Here is a 25,048-nt window from a genome sequence, read left to right as displayed (position 1 = left end):
TGTTTCTCTTTTTTGGTTGCTGAGTAATATTCCATTGTATATATGTACCACATCTTTCTAATCCAGTCATCTACTTTTGGGCATTTGGGCTGTTGAAGCTCTTTATTTTGATGTATTAATATATCGGGTTGTGATGTTCGCTTGATGAAATGATCCCTTATCATTATGATGGCGTCCAGGGAAATATTCTTTGTTCTGTTTTCAACTTTGCTAATAAAGCTATTACAGTCCCTTTTGAATGAGCAGGTTATATCTTTTTTCATCCTCTTTAGTTTTAATCTGTTTATATTTAAGTGGGTTGGTTGTCTTTCTTGTCTTTTTATTCATTCTGACAACTTTCCTTTTAGTGGAGGTGCTTATTAAACCATTACATTTATGTTATTTACATTCATTGTAATTACTGATAATTTTGGATTTATAGCTGATATACATTTTCTTCTTTGCTGCCTATTTTGGCAGAAGTAAAATACTGTTATAATTGTCTTAGTATGTCTCTTTTGTTTTTGTAGTGGCTGTTTTATGGTTTATAACATATATCTTTTAACCTGTCATGGTCAACCATCCACATTTTGCACAGTTCTGTGTTAACTGGAGCCTGTGCATCTTGGAACTACATCTTTACTCTGCATGGTTGTATTAACAGTCACTTCACAAATTATGGTCACAGTGTTGCTACACACTGGTCCCGTAATACTATGTAAAGTAAGCACTGCTTACATTATCACTGTACATACAGTATATGGACTTTATGTACATACTTCTTTTTTCATCCCCCCTGTACAAACTTCACCTTTGTGCTATATACTATTTTAGTATATACTATTTCTGTATTTGTTATAACCCTAACAATACATTATTAAATTTACTTTGAAACTGTGTTTTTTAAAAATATAGGAAAATTATATTTATCCCACATAGTTACCATTCCTAGTGCTTGTGTGCAGATCCAAATTTTCATCTGGATGTTTTTCCTTTTTACCTAAAGAACTATTTTTTATAGTACCTATTTGTTGGTTATGAATCAGTTACTTTTAGCCTTGTAAGCGGTATGGAGATTGCATGCTTATGTTGGCGAGCCTTTTTTCAGCCTTGGGCAGTTTTCTCCTAGGCCTGAGCTGATCAGAACTCAGCGAAGCCTTGACCGGGTTCTTGTAGCCCTTGAAACTCTTATGTCACTTTCTCCTTTGTTACTCCTGCAAATATTTGCTATTTTGATTCCCTTGAATTCCCAATTCCTCCTTTTTACTCAGGGAGAGTTCCAGACTCCAACTAGGCTGCTCATCCCTGCACTGTCATTTGAAGGAAACTCTCCAGGCAATAATATAAAATAATCATAGGGCACAGATCTTTCTTGCCCCACTCTCAGGCTTCTTTACCCCAAGATGCCTGTTGTCCAATATCTGAATACCATTGTTTTGTGTATATTTTTTCTTCTTAATTGCTTATGATGGATGAATATAGCTTGTTCATGTTATACTCCATTTTGACTAAAAGCAGACATTTCCAGTTAGCGTGTTTTTATGAGCATAATTTTTCTTGTAGTTTTGGCCATTCTGATACAATTTTGTATAGTATTTTTTACTTAATAGTGTGGTATAGCATTTTCCATGTTTTCATAAATTTAATAAAGTGTAATTGTGGTTTTGAGAAGTATTCAAGTACATGCAATATTTATTTAGTCCTATGTTGTTATTTAACTTTTTCTCTATTGAAGCATCTGGCTGATGTTCTGAATATTCCCGATATTTTGATTATAGTGCTCCTGATATGGAAGAAATATTGATTGAATCAGACATAAAATTGGATGGTGTCAGACAAAAGATACTGCAGGTAGCCCAAGAACTCTCAGGGGAAGACATGCATCAGTTCCATAGAGCCATTACTACAGGTAAGTCTAGGCTCATTTCAGTGGTAACTTACTATATGACTTAATGTATGAGCTGCATGAATTTTAATGCAATGAAATATTGTTGACTTTAAAAAATTAGGGTTTTGGGGGCCTCCCTAATTGAACAGGGTACACTCTCAGCACTATCAAGCTATAGCCAGCTACTGTGGCATGAGTTCAGTCCCTGGCCAGGGAGCTAACCCATGTGGCACAGCAGATCTCATCTATCTTGCCTGCTGCTCCCCTCAACACTATATTTCAGTAGATCTTCCTGATCTGCTCCCCACTCTCTCTTACCCCCTCTACCTCCAGCTTGCACCCCAGGTCTTGTGTGCCTAACTAACTAAATAAAAATAAATCTTTCAAAAAAAAAAGTTAGGACCTGTGAAAAGTAATCTATAGATAATTCAAAATGTTAAATTGGTTTCATTATTTTTCTAGCTATATCGTAAGAGTTGTTGATAGATTTTATTTTGTCATCAATAGATTTTTTTTTTTAAAGATTGATTTATTTATTCATACAGAACCAGGGTACAGGCCAGAGATGCGGAGGGTGAGAGGATTCACCAGAGACAGAGCGAGGAGCAGAACAGGCAGATCGATGAAGTACACTGCTGAGGGGAGCAGCGGGCGGGTCAGGAGAGGTCTGCCATGCCATGTGGATCTCCTCCGGGGTGGGCAGGTGGGAATCGAACTCATGCGGAAGTGGCTTAAGTTTCTTAGTGCTATGCTTTAACCCTGCGCCACCAGGGAGTGCCCCCAGATTTTTTTTTTAAAGATTATTTGTGCATACAGAACTGGAGTACAGACCAGAGGTGCAGGGGTGGTGAGAAGATTCACCAGAGACAGAGTGGGGAGCAGAACAGGCTGACTGACGAAATACACTGATAAGGGGAGAAGTAGGTGTGCCAGGAGAGGTCTGCCATACCATGTGGTCACCTCCGGGGCAGGCAGGGATTGAACTCATGCTGAAGTGGCTTTAATTTCTTAGTGCTGTGCTTTAACCAGCTACGCCATCAGGGAGGGCCCAGATATTTTTTTTCAAGATTTATTTTATGCATACAGAACTGGGGTACAGGCCAGAGGTACAGGAATGGTGAGAGGATTCACTAGAGACAGAGTGGGGAGCAGAATAGGCCAACTGTCAAAGTACACTGCTGAGGAGAGCAGCTGGCAGGTCACGAGATGTCTGCTGCACCATGTGGATCACCTCCAAGCCGGGGATCAAACTCATGCTGAATGGCTTTAGCTCCTTAGTGCTGTGTTCTACCCTGCTGAGCCACCAGGGAGGGCCTGTCATCAATAGATTTTAATAAAATAGTTGTGGCAAGTAGACTTAATAAAATGAACTTTATCCTTGACTAGAGGATATTCAGTTCAGGCACATCTCAGTTTCCCTATGGGAATAGCTCACTGGTGGCATTGTTTTAGTTTTAATATGTTCATTAAGGAGTATCATCTGGCTAAGTGCACAACATCTCATTGTGTAAGCCTGTAGTGGGAATCTTGGGGGTAGTTCTGGGTTAAATAAGCATAAAAACTATCAGGGCCCTCCCTGGTGGCATAGAGGGTTAGAGTGCAGCACTGTGAAGATGGCCATGGCTGCTTCAGTGCAAGTTTGACCCCTGTCCTGGAGGTGATCCACATGGCGCAGCAGACCTCTCTTGACTCACCCGCTACTCCCTGCAGCAGTGTACTTCATTGATCTGCCAGTTCTGCTCCCTACTTTGTCTCTGGTAAATTCTGTCACAGCCCCTGTACCTTTGGCCTATACCCCACCCAGTTCTGTATGCATAAATAAATAAAATCTATTCTAAAAAAGATTCAGGGAGTACTGGTCTCGGTGCTTATCATCATTTGTAAATAGGTTAAATAAAATAGCTGAATAAAAGTACTTGATTCTTTTCTGTTTTTTTCTAAATGTGAAATTACTGATGGAGAGATAGTGTATAAAGCAGAATAATACAGCCGAAGATTGATTCACATTTATAGGAGTATATGAAAGTTGTATGTTTCTTTACATTGAATGTCTAATTCCATTGAGTTAGGTTATTTCAGCAGTGAAAAATTAATTCAGAGAGTTTATAAGAACTCAAAAATCAATATATGTGTCTAGTTCTAGTCTAAGTATTTATAACGTCAGCATTTGTTTTTCAGAAATGTGAACCTGTTGTGTTAAAATGTCGTTTCATTTTAAAATGACTTACTTTCATGTAAGTAAGAGAAATACATATATCATTTAAAGTTGGGGTATGTGGTATTAGAAAGTGAAGTGATAGCTCAATTCTATGAGGTCATTGTAGTGTATTCCCAACAATGACACATTCTCATAATCATAATTTATTATTTAGGGATTTATTTGGTTTCTTAACAGCATACATAATAAAAAAGACAATGTATTTAGTTTGTTGTCAAGCAATGATTCAACCTTAAATGTGCCAATTTTGGCAGTTTGATTTAAGTTAGAGGTATTGGTGGGAAGAAAGGTGATGTGGAAACTAAAATAAGACTCTAGAAGAAAACATGAGAGAGTAAATGAGTTTGTGGTAGGAATTTTTTTTTTTAAATGACAACAATGACTTCACTGCTAAAGGAAAAATGGATTAGTTGAATTTCATTAAAATTAAGGAATTTTATTTTTCAAAAGATGTCTGAAATCTGAGAGAAGGTATTTAAATACATGTTGCATAAAGGGCATTTTGTTAGACAAAAGAATAATTTTTGAGCCTGAATTTCAAGAAACAAATTAGGGAGCTAAAAGGTATAGTGGTTACTTGGGGATCGAGCTTGGGGACAAGGATTGATAATAGGGGCATACAGGAACCTTTTGGAGTGGGAAAAATGTTTTATATTTCTATTAAAAAGACTTATTTATTGGGCCCACCCTGGTGGCACAGTGGGTTAAAACACAGCACTAAGAAGCTGAAGCCATTTCGGCATGAGTTTGATCCCTGCCCCGGGAGGTGACCCATATGGCACAGTGGACCTCTCCTGATTCACCCGCTGCTCCCCTCATCAGTTCTGCCTGTTTTGCTCCCCACTCTGTCTCTGGCGGGTCCTCTCACCCCCCGCACCTCTGGCCTGTACCCGACATCTGTATGCATAGATAAATCTTTTTTAAAAAAGATTTATTTATTTATGCATACAAGATCTGGGGTACAGGCCAGAGGTGCAGGGGATGAGAAGATTCACTAGAGAGGAATCCCTACTAGGATTCACAGAGTGGGTTGCTGACCAGGCAGATAGATGGAAATACACTGCTGGAGTCTCTCCCTGGTGGTGCAACAGGTTCAAGCACTGAATTATGAAGCTCTCTGAAGCCACTGCAGCACAAGTTCAATCCCCAGCCAAACGTGTGGCTGACCTCCCCTGACCCTTCAGCAGTGTATTTCAGTGGATCCGCCTGTTCTGTTCCCTATTCTGTCTCTGGTGAATCCTATCATCCACCATACCTCTGGCCTGTTCTCCAATTCTGTAAGCATAAATAAATAAATCTTTAATAAAAAAATACACTGCTGAGGGGAGCAGCAGGTAAGACAGGAGAGGTCTGCTGTTCCATGTGGGTCAGCATCCTGGCTAGAGATCAAACTCGTGCTACACAGTGACTGTGGATAATGTCACAGTAGTACACTTTAACCCTTTGCTACCAGGGAAAGCCTGATAACACTGTTTTTTTTTTTGTTTTTGTTTTTTTTTAACAACAAAAGAAATAGTTATTGCTGAGTGCTGACTTCTCATCTCCTTTTTCCAGAGCAGTTCTTTGTATCAGGCGATGACATTAGTAATTTGCTGCATGACAGTCCTCTGGTGGAACTATGTGCCATGTTGAGTGAAAATAGCTTTGTTTCTATTAATGATATTAGCCAAAGTCTTTTTGGTGAGGTTTTTCTTGTGCACTTTGTCATTTCTAGTTGGATGCAGGGCAGATATGTTTGTGGCAATTTTGCCATGTTCTGCCTGATATCTTGAAGTTTTTATATGCCTCTTTCAGTAGAGGTGGAATAGGGAGGAGGTAAACTGGAACATACAGCCTGTTCACCTCTGTCACTTCTCAGGGTTGCTTGAAATCCAAAAGGGCATCTCCAGGCTGCAGGTGTGTTGTAGATCTTTTCAGGAATATAAATTAGGAGCAGTGGTATTTATCACTTGTTTATAGGTAAATATTATACAGTCCTAGTGGATTACTATTACCGCTTACTCCTCCACAGCTTTAACCAACCATGCTAGACAGTAGACCCATGGTAGGAAAATATCATTGTTAACAGTAGTCCTGCTATAAATAAATAGGTATACATGTGCAATCTTGAGGGCTACCAGGAGGTTGAATTGGTGGTGGGGGAACAAGTTGGTTCTTTTAGTTTCTAGGAAGTTCCTGATCTGAAGAAGCAGTATAGTCTGAATGTCATGCTTTATCAAAGTAAATGGAAATTCCATCCTACATAGTTTCTGCAAGTATCCTAATTTGATAATTAAAGTGTTTGAATAACTTCCTAATGATTATTTTTCTACTACATGATGCTTTAAGCCTGTTTTGTAAAAATTAACGACTATATAATACATACAATAAAAGGTGAACACACTAGATGTCCAGTATTCAATTTATACTTAAAACATTTTATTTTTTACTTGTCTACTTTTTTATTTTTATTCTAATAGTTTATTTTTATATTATTTTGTGCCTTTTCCCATCTCAGCTGTGGACTTCCCATCACCAATTCACCCATGTGTCATCACCATAGTCCTGTGCACTTCCCTTTCCTGCCCCCCCACTCCCATTTTTGATCCCATTCCCCACTCCACTCCTGTAAAATGGCTCTGGTATATAGTTGTTCATTATTATTTTTCTTTTCCCCTCTGGTCCTTTATGCTCCTGCTATGAGTGAAACCATCCAGTGTTTTTCTTTTTCTTTCTGGCTTATTTCAATCAGCATGATCCCTTCCAGCTCCATCCATGTTGCTGCAAAAGGCATGAGTTTTTATCTTTTTTTGATCGCTGAGTAATATTCCATTGTGTATATGTACCACATCTTTTTAATCCATTCATCTACATTTGGGCATTTGGGTTGATTCCAAATAAAGCAGCAGTAAACATGGGGGGGGGCAGGTATCTTTTTGAATCAGTGTTTTTGTGTCTTTTGGGTAGATACCTAGGAGTGGGATTGCTGGGCCATATGGAAGTTCCATGTTTAGCAGATTGAGGAACCTCCAAACAGTTTTCCATAGTGGTTGTACTAGTTTGCATGTCCACCAGCAGTGCAGGAGAGTTCTTTTTTCTCCATATTCTCGCCAACATTTGTTGTTGGTGGTTGTAAAACTTTGATATTTTTATAAAAATATGTTTTTCCTTCATTTTATGGTGCCTTATTTTTCATATCTAGATTAATTAAACTTTCTAATTCCATTTTAGTTCTCCAGTAAGCCCTACTGATCCTGACAACTTTAAAGTTTCCTCACATAGCTGGTTGAAAATTCTAAATTTACTTTTTTTAGCCTAATAATCTATTAAGTATGTCTTTCATTCATCAATGAGTAAAATATAAGGAAAGAATTTAAATAAGATAAGGGCCAGATAGGTAATGATACAAAAAGAAACCTACAAAGTTGTACTGGACTTTAGAATGAAAAAACAGTAACACATGAATAAAACTTAAAAAGGAAACAGTCCCAGTTTTTGTTAAGAAAATGAAGACAGGCCTCCCTAGTGGCCTAAGGGTTAAGTCTCAATGCTATCACCTCTCAGCCTGAGTTCAGTCCTTGGCCAGGGAGCTGACCCACATATGGCAAAACAGACCTCTCCTGTCTCCCTCCCTGTACTCAGTGAAATCCACCTCTTTTGCACCCCACTCTGTTCTGATCAATCATCTCACCACCATAACTCTGACCTACACCCCAGTTCTAAGTAAGTAAGTAACTTAGAAGATAAATAAAAATATGAAAACAGAAATGGAGGAAAAACCAAAAAGTACAGTGAGCCAGTAGTGTGTGTTTCTTTACTCAGGAAGGAGACACTGCCCTCTTGGGCACTTTTCTGACAGTTTTTAAAAGAAAATGAGGTTCTTTAAATTCAAGCAGTAATGATGTGCTTTTCCTAATGGAAGAAGTAAAGCAGTCAGATAAAGAGGTAGGACTGAAAACTTTGTGGACAGATTTTTTTTTTTGATAAAATAAGCTTCTTCATAATTTGGGTAGCATTAACAATATGATGCTTATGAATAGCTTGCTGCTTGTAATTGTTAAATGCTTGTTTTGGTGTTACTCCAAATAGTTGTTCTTTTGACTTGAAGATAAAACAATTCTGGCAGTGAACTAAAGCAGTTCTGTGCTTTTCCTCATTAAGAATAGTGCTAATGGCACGCAGAGCGTTTCCCTAGGGATACTTGTGTGAGCTCTAACATTGAGTATCCTACTAATAATTGAACAACAAAAAGTTAGGTCTGTTTTCTACACATTTCTTATCAGAGTAGATTACAGATTGTCCCAAGGGATGGTTAAACAAATGAGCAAATAATTAGTTGCTTGAAATAAATCTCTTAAAAATTTTTTTGTATCCTATCATGCTCTTTTTTTTTTATTTTCCTGTTGGAAATTTAACAGTTGATGGAAAATGTTTTCCATCTCAAGAAGAAAAAAATTTTTAAGTTTGTATCGCTGTAATGATAAGAATTGTCACGACTTTTGAGATATTTTGGTGCATGAAACTTTTAAGTTCAATCTCTAGCTGATGCTTGAACTCTCCAATCTAAAATGTGAATGAGAGCAGTCAGACAAATTTTTTCAACCACTGTTCTTTATGTTCATGATCTCATTTACTCTTGGTAGCATAGATACTATTTTTTTCATTACACAAGTGGGTTAATTGAGGTTTAGAGTTACCATACTTAGCCATGGTCACAAAATCATTATCATCGATTTCTTATCCTGTAGATTTAATTTACCTACTGGTTTTAGACTTAACCCCTAGTAAAATCTTTATCTTGCATCTCCTAAATGTTGACATTTTTCTTAAAAGCCCAGAACACATTATAGCTCGTGTTTTCTCCAATAGCACTTTTGGCATGCTTTTTCTCTATTGCCTTTCTTTCTTTTCTTGAATAAGATTTTACAAGTCTCTATAGAGGCTTTTTTTTTTTGCTTATTAATGTGTATCACTTATTTAGTAGGTGTTTGATAAATAATGACAGAATAAAGAACAAAACTACAATAAAAGTACAGGGGAAGGGCTATCCCCTTTCCTCTGTAGTCTGGCTTGAGCTTCTGATTGAATGGGGGATGTTACTTGTTAAGAGAAGACAGGATGATGGAATGGGTTTGAGGTGTCATTAATTGGGAATTGTGGGGGATCCATGTAGCTGCTGTTGGGTGTACAGATTAGAGAACTCAGGGTACAAGGCTACTCTGCAGTTGCAGCCTTAGAGTTATTTATAAGCAATACTTGGATATGTAGACATGAGTAAGATTGCCCAAGGTGAGTGTAGAGTGAGAAGAAAGCCAAAGGTTGGGTCCTGGGGAACCTTCACTAATGGAAATAGAATAGAGTATTTGGTGAAATCACATCTCAGAAGAATCAAGAGAAGAGAGGATTCAGAGCTTAGTTAGGTAGACAGATCTGTACCTATTGTGCACTGAGAAATTGGTGTGGATGATGGGGCAGTGGTTTGGAATTGATTGGGAACAGGAGATACAAAAATGATTGAGGGGAACAAGGTTGGGTACTTAAACAGGAACATTTAATAGTTGTATTAATCATTTTTAAAAGTTTACTTTCAAAATAAAAGCGTTCAGAAATATAGCTATAGAAATGAATGAAGTATAAAATTAGAGTCATCAGGATTTTGCTAGTTGCAGCAGGATGATAATTGGGGAAGCAAGATAGAATTCATTTTGATACACTGCTATGGCCATTTTGGTTGTTATGGCCATTTTGGTTGTTAAAAACCAAAACATTGGTTTTTAAATGTTTCTGCATGTTGGTAGGTGGAAGAGTAATAATATTCTAACTGATGAGTAGTAAAATTAATTGGCAAATTTATCTCAGATAAAGATTCTAAGATACTATTTTGGTTTGCTACTACTGGCATAATAAAATTCTCGTACAGCTGAACTGTAGCTCTTTTTTGTAAAAAGAAATGGTCTGTCTCAGAGAGAAGCAGATAGTATTGGGAAGTCTACTGATAATCAAGGATATAAGCAGGTGTTTCTTGCAGAGTATATTTCCTTAGATTGCAGTGTTAGCGTTGAAGGTGATTCAGGGAGTTTTGCTTTATTTGAGACCTAACCTCTAGTGAGAAGGGGAGCAGCTCTTCTCTGCAAATAAGGAAGAGGTTTGGGATAAGGGAATCTGTCTTGTCTTTTGAAATCCCCCTACCCCCAGCAAGTGACACCAATAAACTCCTTTCTTTTATCCTTCTATGCCCTGTATCTCTGAACGGTTGATAAGCAACAAACAGAAATTTGATGAGTGGTAGGAGATGATGGAGGCAGGCCTGTGAATCCCAGTATTGACAGGCTCTTCAGTTTCCTGTTGACTGTCATTTTAATAGAGGAAGTACCAAGGAGTTTGTTGATGTCTAATATCATGGCTTAGACCAAGAATATCACTTAGTTAGAGAAAGACAAATGAAAAGTCTTCTAAATAGCATCTCCAAGCAAGAAATGATTGAGAGTGAACAGAAGGATATGGTGAGTAATTTGTGCTGTAGTTTGTAAAACTTAGTAAAGCAGTTTTATAATATATGTCATTTAATGTAGTAATAGAATAAAGAATTATTTATAATTTGGGGTTTATTGTGATTTGTATAATTTGTATTCCTGTTAAAATATCTTAACTGTTTTAACTCAAAAATATTATAACTATTGAACTCAAAAGGGGGTTGATGGTGCTGATGAGTTATCTACTGTAGATGATTACTATAAGGGGTTCAGTGAGATAGGAAGAAAATGTAATCCCATAGTAGTAGGATAGTCAGGGCTGGGGGAATTACAAGATCCCCAGACTGCAACTAATTTTTCTACTCACTCAGGTTTGCTTTTAACTCATATAGTTTACTCAGTGGGTAAAGGAGAGAGAGAAGCTTTGTTGCCATACAAACCTGGATTTACGTGCTCTGCTACTCCTTAGATCTGCAGCCGTGGAACATAGTATAGACATCCTGTTTGGATTTCAGCTTTCCAACCTGTAACATGGGAAGAGGAATAGGTGCCTCCTGGGTTATGCTTTGAAAAATAAATAAGTTTATGGAAAGCATTTGTTAATTTATTTTGCACATAACCATTAACAAATGCTTGTTCTCTTTCTCATGAAATTTATGCAGAATGAATCTGTGCTAAATTCTAAAAATTTATTTTGATTTTGGATAGAAACTCAGTCATACTAATATGTTTTACTCCTCAGTGCTACAATAAAAAGTCTCACTCAGGCAAAATCCAGATTAGCAGAGTTGGGTTGAAGTTTTACTGTTAGTAGTATAATTGTACTTACTTTAAGACTTAGAGATGTCTTTATTTTTGATGTTTTAGCAGAGTGGTCTGTATGTAAATCTAGATCTGATTTTACTTTACCATTTCAGTGATCTGGTAAAGTTAATTTTTGAACAAACTCACTTTTGAACAAACTCACTTCTGTAAACAGTTATACATGCAGTTTAAACTTAGGGATATAATTTACATACCGTAATAGTTTATTATTCCATTATTTTGTGCATTTTTCCATTTCAGTTGTAATCCCCTGGGGCTTCCCATCACCAAATCACCCACGTGCCATCACCAAAGTCCAGTGCATTTCTCTCCCGCCACTGTTTTTTGATCTCATTCCCTGCTCCACCCCCCTAAAATGTCTCTGGAATGTAATTATTCATTATTATTATTACTATTTTCTCACCTCGTCCATTATACTCCTGCTATGAGTGAAACTATCCGGTATTTTTCTTTCTCTTTCTGGCTTATCTCACTAAGCATGATCTTTTCCAGCTCCATCCAAGTTGCTGCAAAAGACATGTGTTTCTCTTTTTTGGTTGCTGAGTAATATTCCGTTGTATATATGTACCACTTTTTAATCCAATCATCTACTTTTGGGCATTTGGGCTGCTTCCATGTTTTCCCAGTTGTAAATAAAGCAGCAGTAAACATGGGGGTGCAGGTATCTTTTTCAGTCAGTGTTTTTGTGTCTTTTGGGTAGATACCCAGGAGTGGGATTGCTGGGTCGTATGGAAGCTCCATGTTTAGCAGTTTGAGGAACCTCCAAACAGTTTTCCATAGTGGCTGTACTAGTTTGCATTCCCACCAACAGTGCAGGAGAGTTCCTTTTTCTCCACATCCTCGCCAACATTTGTTGTTGCTAGTTTTAAGATGCGCCATTCTCACTGGGGTGAGGTGGTATCTCATTGTGGTTTTAATTTGCATCTCCCTTAATACAAGTGATGTTGAACATTTTTTCATATATTTGTTGGCCATCTGCATTTCTTCTTTGGAGAAGTGTCATTTTAGATCTTGTACTCATTTTTTAATGGGGTTGTTTATTTTTGTTGAGTTTCATCAATTCTTTGTATATCTTTGTGATCAATCCTTTATCACTAGTTTTGTGTGAGAAAATTTTTCCCAATTGGTGGGATGTCTGTCTTTTGTAATGTCTCTTTTGCTGTACAGAAGCTCTTTAACTTGATGTAGTCCCATCTATTATTTCTTGCCTTCACTATCATTGCATTGGGTGCTGTATCTTTAAAGATGCGACTAAAGTGTATGTCATGTAGTGTTTGGCCCATCTTTGCTTCCAGGTATTTTATGTTTTCCATTCTTATCTCTAGGTCTTTAATCCACTTTGAGTTGATTTTAGTGTATGGTGTGAGGTAGTGATCTACTTTCATTTCTTTGCATGTAGCTTCCCAGTTTTCCCAGCACCATTTGCTGAACAAACTTTCTTTATTCCATTGTATCTTTTTTGCTCCTTTGTCAAAGATTAGCTGTCCATAAACCTGTGGATTTATATCTGGTTTTTCTATCTGAATCCACTGGTCTGTATGTCTGTTCTTGTTCCAGTACCTTGAAGTTTTGATTATTATGGCTTTGTAGTATAGCTTGAAGTTTGGGATTGTAATGCCTCCATTCTCTTTCTTCTTAGTCATGAGAGTTTTGGCTATTCAAGATCTTTTGTTGTTCCATATGTATCTCATCAATATTTTTTCTATTTCTTTGGAGAATGTCATTGAGACTTTTATTGGGATGGCATTAAATCTGTATATTGCTTTTGGCAGGATGGCCATTTTGATGATGTTAATTCTCTCGATCCATGAACAGGGGATGTCTTTCCATTTCATGGTGTCTTCTTGACTTTCTTTTAACAGGGTTTTGTAATTTTCTTTGTAAAGGTCTTTTACATCTTTTGTTAGGTTGATTCCTAGGTATTTGATTCTTTTTGCTTTTTTTTTTTTTTAATTTCTGCTTCTTCTGATTGGTTGGTTGTGTATAGGAAGGCCTCTGATGTTTGTGTGTTGACTTTATATCCTGCTACCTTGCTAACCTGATTGATGGTTTTGATTAATTTCTCTGTGGAGTTTTTAGGGTGTTCCATGTAAATTAACATATCATCTGCAAATAAGGACAGTTTTACTTCTTCTTTCCCTATTTGGATTCCTTGTACATACGATAAAATTTAACCCTTTTAAATTGTGAGATTTGGTGGGTTTTAGCAGCCAAACACAGGGTTGTGCTACTATCAAATTCCAGTATATTTTTATCAACTGAAAAAGCAATTCCCACTCCCCAGGCACATCCCAATAACTCCAAACCTAGGCCACTTATAATAATCTATTTTCTGTCCTCATGGATTTGCCTGTTCTGGACATCTCATAAAATCATGCAATATGTGGCCTTTGTGTTGGTTTCTTTCACTAGTATATTTTCAAGGTTCAACTATGTCATAGCATATATCAGTCTACTTTATTCCTTTTTGTGAATGAATAATACTCTGTTGTACATGTACCAAATTATTTATCGACAGATACTTGGGTGGTTTCTACTTTTTGTGAATAATACTGCTGGGAGTGGAATTGCTGAGTCATGGCAAAAATCTTTCAAAACCTCTTATAACCTGTAAAGAAAAGTTGAAATGTGAAATTCCAGTTTATAAGGAAATCTCTGTCTTGTCTGTATACCTTTATATATGATTTTTGATGGAGATTTGGTATTTTCCTTAATTATAAAAATAAGTAAAAACAAGTCATTAATTGGATACCCTTGGATATGTTCTGATAGGGAGAACAAGGAGGAAAATCAAGGATTATATAAAAACAACCTACAAACTTGTGTCCTACTGGCAGCTGGTTCCGTAAATAATCCTAACTGGATCTCATCCAAGACAAAAGCAAGGGGAAGGCATTGTTTGATGGAATACGGCAGTAGGTTGAAAATTTTCACCTTGGGGATTATTCACTGAAAATAGCGGATGTCCTTTTCATTAAGTTGAAACAAGATTTGTTTAAACATCCTTTTACCTACATTGACCAAAAATGCTTTTCAGTGATTTGAGCTCATTGTCCTTGAACTTTCTCCACGTTATACCATGAACCCTGATTTTTATGGAGTAGAAATAACCACCTTACCTCTGAAGTAACCTACAAGGACAATTTAAATAACTGACTAGATATACTTGAAAATGTACTATTTGATCGCTACCTACTTTAGTTCTGACTGACACCACAAGTGAATACTGAGGGCTCTTGTTTCATAACCTCTTTTTCCCACAGTAAAAAATAAAATTCTAAACTTTACTGGTCTGAATTCTAATCTTTTAGGAATATTACTTTCTTCATGGAGTTAACTCCAAAGTACCATAAATTTACTTTTTAGGTAGTGTGAATATTCACATATCAGAGATTAAGGTATTTTTGGTTTAAGTGTAGTTTCACAAAACTTGTGTGAAGAAGAGCAAAGTGAGATTCTATTAACAATTTACTAGATATATATTTTTTTCTCTATCTTTGGGGAAGGAAAAAGGAACAAAACCATAAAAGGAATGATCCTTGACGTAAGCTCTTTAGCGGCAAAATTGATGATGTAACACTTGATAATACCTGCCATCTGAAACATTTTATTGAATGTAAGTTTTCATGTAGTGGGTATAAAGAAAGAAATGCTGCCTTGATTGGAGTGTATCAAAACATTTAAGTGTTTTACATGTAGAAAAAGATTTGAGAGAAGACATGTAATCATGGAAGTATTTAGTATGAGAGACTAGAGCATAAGAGTAAATAAAGTGTAAAGAAAAATAAGTTGGGGATTTAATGAGGGAAAAGTGAGAAAAAGTAAACATGTTTTATATTCCAGAATTTATATGGAGTTGAATGTAAAGAAACAGAGAGAAGGGTGTGCATTTTTAAGATATAGAAACTGTATTTTCACTACTCATTATGTCACCTGGGTGAATTTTTTAACTTTGTTTAGCCACGATTTATTCATCCGCAAAGGAAGGGTAGTGCTATATAGCCTTGTAAATTTATAATGAACATTAAAAAGGTGGATGTAAAGTACCAGATATGTGTAATTGCTTCTCAAGACTTAGTAAACTCTACTATTGTTTTATTTATTTATTTATTTAGTCACAGAAGCTTTTAGGTATATATACAAAAGAATTGAAAGCAGATAATTATATATACCCTTGTTCATAGCAGCTTTATTCACAGTATCCAAAAGGTGGAAGCTACATAAGTGTCCATGGATAGCTGGATAAGGAAAATGTCATATTATCAATGGCATATTTTTCATATTTATAATAAATTCTGATACATACTACAACATGGTGAACCTTGAGGACATTATGCTAAATGAAGTCAGCCAGTAACAGAGAGACAAATACTGTATGATTTTACTTACATGAAGTACCTAGAGTAGTCATATTCATAGACAAATTAGAATGTTGATTTTCAAAGGCTAACGGAGAAAGGAAAAGTTAGGTTAGGGTACAGTTTCAGTTTTGTAAGATGAGAAGAGTTTTGGAGATGAAAGATGATAGGATGATTGCAGAAAAAATGTCAATAAACAATGTCATGAAACTGTATATTATAAGATACTTAATACAGTAAGTTTTATGTTGTTCAGGCTACTTGGTAAATTTAGTATTATTTCATGTTTTTGTTTGGGTCTTAGGGATAAAGCAACTCTACAGTTTAAGGAATTCAGCTATTTCTTTTTCCATTCACCAAGGAATGATCTACTGTATATATGTTTTCCTATAGTTTTCATCTTTGTTACAATATTCATCAGAATCAGGAATAGTTTTAAGAATACTGTTTTGCTTTCTCACGGCTTTTCTTCTTTTTTCTTTCTTCTCCTATTACTGAAATTTGAAACTTAAATTTTTTTTTTCTTTTTATTGTACAAGGCACTTCAAATCTATGGTTTCAGCCATAAATTAAGCCCCATTTCTATTCTTCCATGTCCAAACACTCCTTAAAGAACTCTGTTAAACAAAGCCCTGCTGGCCCTCCCTGGTGGCGCAGCGGGTTAAAGCACAGCACTAAGAAGCTAAAGCCACTTCTGCATGAGTTCGATCCTCGCCTGCCCCGGAGGTGACCACATGACGCAGCAGACCTCTCCTGACCCGCCCGCTGCTCCCCTCAGCAGTGTACTTCGTCCATCTGCCTGTTCTAAACCCCACTCTGTCTCTGATGAAGCCTCTCACAACCCCTGAGCCTCTGGCCTGAACTCTAGTTCTGTATGCACAAATAAATAAATCTTTAAAAAAAAACAAAGCCCTGCTAATTTAATAGTCCTGCGATGCTATCCTTAAGCATCATGGCAAACCTATGCTCTTTCCTTAAACACAACCTAAATCTTAGACATGATATCCTCCTGCTCAGACTCCTCCCATCCCACTGATATCTAAGTAAAAATAGTGCAATATAGCAAAATTTGTTCCTATAAAATGATTTAAGCCACCTTACTTAGAAATCTGGGATCATTAGAAGATTCCTTGCTGTTTTAAGTAGCAAGCTTCGCCTGTGTACCACTGTATTTATAATTATAGTCCACATAGTGGTTTAATTATTTATCTATTGTATTTTGTGTTTTTCACCCCCCCAAATGGACATTTTCCTATTCAGTGTTCTTATAAACATAATTTTAAGTTACTGAATAATTTTTCAAAAGTATATCTGTTTCATTTAATCATATTTTTGCCTGTTAATGTGCAAAGTATTGCATAAGCCATTAGGGGAGTAGTAGTGAACAAAGTAGTCATGGTACATTGCCCTTTTAGCTAGGGTTGGTACTGGATACTAGACAAAGAATTTGAACATTGAAGTGTAATTTTTACTAATCCTGCAAAGGAAAGGTGCATGGGTGGTATTAGTGGAGCCTTTAACAAAGGCCTAACCTAAAATAGGATATTGTGTCAGAGACAATTTCTTCAGAAGGTAGTACTGAACTAACTCTAGAAAAAAACAACAGTGAGTTAGGTGTAGAAGAGAAGAGAATGCAGTGAAGACTGAGGTGAGCAGCATCTAAAATCTTGAAAGAAGAGAGGCCACTTATGAATGAGTAACTGAAAAAATTAGAACATATAAAGTGAAGGCGAGGTTATAAAGTTTTTGCATTATATAAAGCTTTATATGAATTCAAGTAAAGCATTCTGCCTCACCCAATGTGAATCATCCTATTCATAAGGCTGACATTTTATAAAAATACTTTTTATTGTAAACATTGAGGATGCCATCCGATTTGTTAAACTCAGCTTTGTTTATATCTCAGCGTGTTACAGTTTATTCAATTGTCCTAGTCTGTTATATCCTATTTTTTTAACTGAAGACACCTATTTGCTGACCTTACTTTAACATTTGCAGGTCAAAATAAGTCAGGATATTTTCATCTGGTTATTTCCCCTGGTTGGCTGTCAAAAACAGGTCATCATTTCCCTTTGAGTTTTTGACCCTTGTGTAGCATTTTGATAGTCAGCCTTCTCAATGTTACTGCCAAGCTTGATTTCTAATGTCAGCTCCTGTGAGGTTGTGTGAGTAGTGTTATACAAATAATTATGATTCTACTAAGTTACGAGTTTTCTTTCCTTAGTCAGAATTCATCTCCTCTTCCTGTTTTTACAATAAAGCCTTCCAGAAGAGTACTTAAAAACCTGTCAGTAATGATGTAATCACTTTAAGAAACAGTTTTTCCCTATGTATTATTAACAGATAATACTGATAATTGTGGCTATCAAATTCAGTTGTTTTGAAACATTTACAAAAGCATTTATAGAATCATTTCTTTTTTACTTTTACCAAGATTTTATTTATTTTAAAGATTTATTTATGCATACAGAACTGGGTCACAGGCCAGTGGTTCAGGAGCAGTGAGAGGATTCACCAGAGACAGAGTGAGGAGTAGAACAGGCAGATTGATGAAGTACACGCTGAGGGGAGCAGTGGGCAAGACAGGAGACAGGAGAGGTCTTCTGTACCAGGTGGTTTACCTGGCCAGGGACTGAACTAATACTGAAGTGGCTGCTGCTAGCTTCGTAGTACTGAGCTTTAACCGGTTGTGCCACAAGGGAGGGACAACCAAAATTTATTTTTAGTTAAAAGTGAATTTTGTAGAATTTATATCTGGTACACAATAGGTAGTAACAGGTTATTATTTTTAACCTTACAAGGCAGAAGAGAATTATCTTTTTTAGATCCATTTGAAGTATGAGTAGGAAAAAATATTTTACATTTTGCTACTTAATCTCACTTACTCAAACTGATTTTTTAACTATTAAAAGTTAGACCCAAACGATCTAGTCTTATGTCTAATTTGAGTGAGTCATTATTTTGTGATTTAAAGAAGCAGAAATTAGTTTCCTGAAGTCTACCAGACTTTTGGTAATAGCTCTTTTCTAAATAGAAAAACTTTCCCCCGAAAATCTTTGACATTTCTCTGTAGGAAAGAAAGTAGATTTTTAACACAAATAACTCATGAAGTAGGAAGAAATTGAATACTTTCAAATTCAAACTTGTATTAAGTTCAAAGAATTGTTTGCTGTATTTAGCACTAAGGCTCCATGTTTCCCATCTTATCACCAAGTGATTCTAAGTACTGAGTTGTCGGAAATGTTGTGACATTTTTGTGAGTTTGCAACAGCTCCAATAAACTTGTATCCTAAGTACCAAATTTAGTTCTAGTATTACAGTAGGCAGCCATTGAACTTTTGTGAGAACTAGGTGATAATGAATTTGAGGTTCTTTATTCTGACATTTTTTTATTAACTGGCTATTCCTTAGTAATTTTCATGGTTGGTTTTTCAGGACTGCAGGAATATGTGGAGGCTGTCTCTTTCCAACACTTCATCAAAACACGGTCATTAATAAGTATGGATGAAATTAATAAACAGTTGATATTCACAACAGAAGACAATGGGAAAGAAAATAAGACCGTAAGATTTTTAATTATATTTCACATTTATTACATAATTTACATAATAGTATAATAATGACAGCAAACTTATTTGCTTGTAATGTTAAGAATATTGAGTTGGGGAATTTTCTTTAAGTGTGGTTTTATAGATTCCCTATAAGGGAAATGGTATTTTTAAATATTTTAGTCACTGAATAGGACAGGAACAACAGTGGCTATCTTCAAAAAATAATACTCTTCAAGCATTAATTATTGTTAAGTGGGCTTTTGGTTTTACTGTATATTTACCATGTGCCCTTTATATAAACACTATCTCATTTAATCTTTTTTTTTTCCATTTAATCCTTTTATTAACCTAGTGAGGTACAAATGATTACCTTTACTAAAAAGGAAATCACATTTAGAGAGTTTAAGTAACTTGTCCAAAACCACACAATTAAAAAGTATATAGCTAAGCTTAGCTAAGCTTTGAAACTTGATGTTTTGAATCCAAGCCAGAGTCCTTGTCCACTCTGCCAGTCTCAAAGTGTATTGAAGGGAAAATTACAACAGGTTACCTACTTCAAAGAAATGTTTGAAAGGATTTGATAGAAACATAAGTGTACAATAGTTACTATTATTAAAGAAGTTAAAATTGTTACATAATGAGCTGTTAATCACTCAGTTCACAGTTCTTTTATCTTAAATATATGTTGTTTTTCTGAATTAAAAGAAAATTTTGCAGTGTGGCTTTCAAATAAATTCTGTTTGTTTCCCTGGGTTTCAAGATACACTATTTAGGCAGTACACTTAAGGATAAAATTAACCATTTTCCTTTTATTTTTCATAATATTTTCTTTCTCTTGTTATTTTAAAAATATTCAAAAGATTTTAGAAGATTCAGTATAGGTAGGCAGAAGATGGAAGAAGGTATGAAAATAACGCATAAATACCGATTGAAATTTAATATTACAGAATGAGACTTAGTTTTGCATGGCAGGTATAACTTGCTTTAAGGAAGCCATGTATTTTCTCATAATTATGTGAGGCAAATGTGATCACCACTACTATGGAAACAATAATGTAGCTTGTTAAAGAGGAAATTCATTTTGAGAAGTAAAATTCCTTCATATTTTTATTACATCAGTGAAGGTTGGTTGACAAAAAGAAGTAAAGTAATCATGTTTCTTTCAGGTAGTTAACCACATCTTCCTTTCAAATTCTTCTAATTAAAATAGAAAGTGAAAGTTGAAAGAGAAACTGAAAGAAGTGTATTGTTTTTAGGAACAAGGTAGTAACTATTCTAAGGTTATACATATATACTTTATGTCAAGAGTACATTTATAATTTTTCCTTTTAGTGCTAAAGATCATTGGTAAAAATTCTGAGAATTTGATAGGGAAAAGCATTTTGGTCTTTTATTGAGAATATTGCCAAAACCACTTAATTTAATTTGATTTTTAAAAACTTTTTCTTATGAAAAAAAAATTCTAAATATATAGAAGGCAGAGTGTAATATTTATATACCTACTAATTTGATTCATTAAGTAATACTTTGCCATATTTGGTTTATCTTAATATTTTTTGCTGTTACTTAAGTTATAGGTATCATATTTCACCCCAGATATTCAGACCCATCTTGAAAAACTGTGTTTTAATTAATTTTCTCTTCCCTGGTCTTTAGTATTATAAGTAAAATAAAATATATTTCCTTGGCAGTTTTGTCGGTTGAAATTTGTTAAGTTTTTTAGCTTGGTATTTTTCTCTAAAATCAGCTTCTGAGTTAAAACTTAGGGAATATACTTCTTTCTAATAATAGAAACAAAGATGTTTATTGTTTTTTAAGCAGAAGTTATTTTTACAAATGACGTATGAAATATAACTTCCTTTACTACTAATCTAACCTTTCTAAAAATGGTGCCAGTTCTTAAGAAGAATACAGCAGGTATTTTTATATTAGAGTACAGTTTCATTGGCATTAGAATAATTGGGAAGTGACTTTGAGTGTTTGTCCAGTTCTGTGATTATATAGCTGTATTATCTATGGTGTTCCTTGGGCCTCATTTCTCAGTGACACTATGAACTATAGGTAAAGTTCAAGTTCTTTAATGTGACTTTCTACCCTTGTCTTTCTAGACTAATCCTCACTCAAAGAAATACCTACAAGCTCCTCAAATATCCAACATTGTTCTTACCTGTATGCCTTTGCCATTTTGTATGTTTAAAATTTCCTCCAAAATAGCTGCATTTCGCTAGTTAAGTCTTATACAGACTTTGAATAGCAGTGTAGGCTTTGTGTTTTCTAGAAATAATCCAATAGAGGGAGAAAACTTGATATGGGAAGAAGAGATTGATATGATGTTGGTAATGGTGATAGCAGCTAACATTTATTGAGTATTTACATTGTGTTGGGCATTATGCCAAGAGCTTGGTAAATGTTATCTCATCCTTAAAATAAACTCTGAGGTAGGTACTGTTATCCCATTTTACAGATGAGGAAACTGAGGTTTAGAGAGATGAAATAACTTGCCCAAGGGCATACATCTTATGAAGCAAGGTCCTGGAAGAGGTGGGAGGAGATGGGTCAAGGTCATTTGGAAGAGTTAACCTCAAACAAGAGGAGGGACAACTCATCATCTGAGACTGGAGGATAGAAGGTAAAGATGGTTGTGGACATAAATAAGTTTTTTTATCTGTCTGTTTGTTTTTTGGTAAGGGTAAGGTAATTAAGAGAGCTTGTGTCAGGTGATCGGCAAATGAACAAGAAAGTGAAAGTAGGCAAAATTGTCTACTGAGAGCAAAGAACTTGAGGATTGAATAGGGAGCTGAAGGAGAGCCATGAAGGTTTGGAATAGTGTTTGAGGAGACTGGAAAGAGAATCATCTAAGAATAAGTAAAAGGACTGGTGAGTAATTTGTAGTGGTATAAATTAGAGTTGTGATTATTAATTTTTTTAGCTCAGGGATCTTCAGCCACTTGAATAAAGCACTAACAAAAGTAGATTTTAAAAACTGATTCAAAGTTGTGTTTTTGGTGGGCAACCGCAGTAGGAAAAAAGTCTAAAGGAACTAAGGAGGATGCAGTGAGAGAGAAAAATAATGATGGTCAGTGCAGATGGGGGGAATAGAGAGACCAGAAAGGAACTAAATGCCTTAGGGAAATGTGAGTGGCTCACAGTCCTGCAGGGCTTTTTGATTGTGATGAAATAAAGTCATTAGGCCTAGTTTAAGAATGTAAATTAAAAAAAAATTTTTTGTGTGTGTGTCAAGTTGGAAATTGTTGATTTCATAATGATATAGTAGTAGATTTCAAAATTTGCCTGAAGTCAATTGCTTCCAGCTCCCAACCTAGGGAATGAATTCCTCTTGTAACCCAAATGGTCATTAAGCAGAAGAGAGCCTTTTTATTCAGAGTTTAGTATCACCCATTTGTACCCTATAATAAATGTGATACATGCATAGTGACTCTTTTTCATGATGTGTTTTCTTTGTGTGTGTGTATGTTGTGTTTTTGTTTTTGTTTTTTTTACCAGCCCTCCTCTGATGCACAGGATAAGCAGTTTGGTACTTGGAGACTGAAAATCACACCTGTTGATTACCTTCTGGGAGTGGCTGATTTAACTGGAGAGTTGATGCGGATGTGTATTAACAGTGTGGGGAATGGGGACATTGACACTCCCTTTGAAGTGAGCCAGTTTTTAAGGCAGGTGTATGATGGGTTTTCATTCATTGGCAACACTGGGCCTTATGAGGTTTCTAAGAAGCTGTATACCTTGAAACAAAGTTTGGCTAAAGTAGAGAATGCTTGTTATGCCTTGAAAGTCAGAGGTTCAGAAATTCCAAAACATATGCTGGCAGATGTTTTTTCAGTTAAAACAGAAATGATTGATCAAGAAGAGGGCATTTCCTAGAAGATTAATCAGCTGTTATTCTCTTGAGAACCCCTAAGAGAGACCAATTTGTAAGACTGTTATTTAGTATTTCATTTGACTTTATTGTGACTTTTACATGGAGTGTTTTCAGTTGTACCTGTTTTAAATGGTGTACAAGTTGTACATAAAACTATCAAAGGGAATCATTTCATATATGTTACTCATGAAAGTGTGCATACAAATATTTGTGTATATGCCTATTTGAATTTTGGCTAGTTAACTCATCATTTATCTTTATAATGTGAACGTGCTTCAGAGTGCACTTTCTCCCAAACCTATTTTAAGTTGTGTGAATTTGGAGTAGTAAGATTTAGTGGAAGCCACTTATAATTTAAATTGGTGATTTTGTTATATATAGAGATTTCTTATGCATCTGGACTTCTGCTTCCGTTTAAATTTCTTGCTGATATTGTGGCAAGCCTCCAAAGTAGGTTTATTTCATAGAACAAAAATTAAAAGTTAAAGATTTGTCATTTTAATTTTACACGGTTACTATAGTGAGAATCCATATTATATTCTGGCAAATTTAAGGACATATTGAGTCATCTGAAACAGCTTTCCAGAAAAAATGTGATACTCAAATGTTAGTTTCTCAATTTAATTTTTATCATTTATAACAGAAAATCTGATAGAGAATTGGAGCTAACATTGTAATGTTTTCGGTGGTGTTTGAATTGAATTATATAATTGCACATACAACTGAAAAGCTTTAGTAATAATTATTTAGCAGTATTTTTGTTGTCATTTTACATTAGGCATATTTGGAAGCTTTCCTGTTCTAGCATCTATAAGAAATTAGATTTAAGTAATTAGAATGAAGTTTTGAAGTTTTTGAGCTAAGTTAATCTAAACCTTTAAAAGTCGACCGATTGTGTTAATAGTACAAAAAGTTGCCAAAGAAAATTTACCATGTACAATTCAGCAATAAGATAGTTGTCCACATTGTTGGGAATATTAGTAGTCTCTAGTAATTTAGAATTGGGCTTTATCTGCTGAAATTAGTTCTAGATTATTCCCTGCGATGTAAAACTGATTTGAGCATGACCTGTTGGCTACCATGATACTTCCTTTTGTGAGTTTTGAAAATCTAGATACTGAATTTTATATTTGGAAAGATTAACTGCTCTGTTTGCAAGAGCAGATTCTTTGAAAGTGTAATTTTCCAAAAAATAACACTTAAAGGAAAATAAAACATAGACATGCCTAATAAAGTAGGTTGGTTGGTTGTTTTGGTGATGGTGTGTTTTTTAATTTGGGTTTCCTTATTCTAAGACATACTGCTGAAATATTGTCTGTCTCATTACATATTTTTGTTTCTTTGTCACTTAAATTTATAATGTTACAGTAAAATAATGGATTAATAAATGTTTTATAGATGCTTAAAATTGAATCTTCTGAATAAACTAAATACAGAAATTAAGTTTAGTTTTTGGTCCTACTGAAGAAATATTTCATCAAACTATTGTAGAATTTTTGACCTAAATAGGAAACTTAATATAGTCTACTAGCTGGTATGGACACATAGTACAACATTAATAGTAAAAATGCCCAATCCATCAAGAATATATAACAAGTGTGTCCTCCATGATGACACAACAGGTTAAAGCCTAGCACTGCAGCAGGAGTTCAATCCCTGGCCAGGCAGGTGACCCTCATTGCATGGTAGATCTTTCCTGTCCACCGCTCTCTCAGCAGTGTATTTCAGTCAACCCGCCTGTTTTGTTCCCCACTCTGTCTCTGGTGAATCCTCTCAAACCATGCACCTCTGGCCTATATCCCAGTTCTTGTATGCATAAATAAATAAATCTTTTTTAAAAAATTAAAACAGTTTTGAATATAATAGTATTTTATAGATAACACCCTTAACAATATGG

At 35.4% G+C, this 25,048-nt stretch overlaps 1 protein-coding gene across 1 annotated transcript in view; it reads left to right on the top strand.

The window, feature by feature from the left end:
- Window positions 1-24,570, top strand: part of TSNAX (translin-associated factor X) — a 31,242-nt gene extending 6,672 nt beyond the window's left edge. Inside the window, exons 4-6 of the mRNA XM_004691133.2 lie at window positions 1,758-1,888; window positions 19,156-19,283; window positions 22,776-24,570. Coding sequence (XP_004691190.1) covers window positions 1,758-1,888; window positions 19,156-19,283; window positions 22,776-23,153 — 637 coding nt within the window. The 3' untranslated portion in view covers window positions 23,154-24,570. The remainder of the gene's footprint in view (window positions 1-1,757; window positions 1,889-19,155; window positions 19,284-22,775) is intronic.
- The last annotated feature ends 478 nt before the right edge of the window (window positions 24,571-25,048 follow it).

The sequence above is a fragment of the Condylura cristata genome, unplaced genomic scaffold (genome assembly GCF_000260355.1).
Source record: "Condylura cristata isolate star-nosed mole 26May11 unplaced genomic scaffold, ConCri1.0 scaffold00030, whole genome shotgun sequence".
NCBI lineage: Eukaryota > Metazoa > Chordata > Mammalia > Eulipotyphla > Talpidae > Condylura > Condylura cristata.
This window is presented reverse-complemented; position numbering and strand designations above follow the sequence as displayed.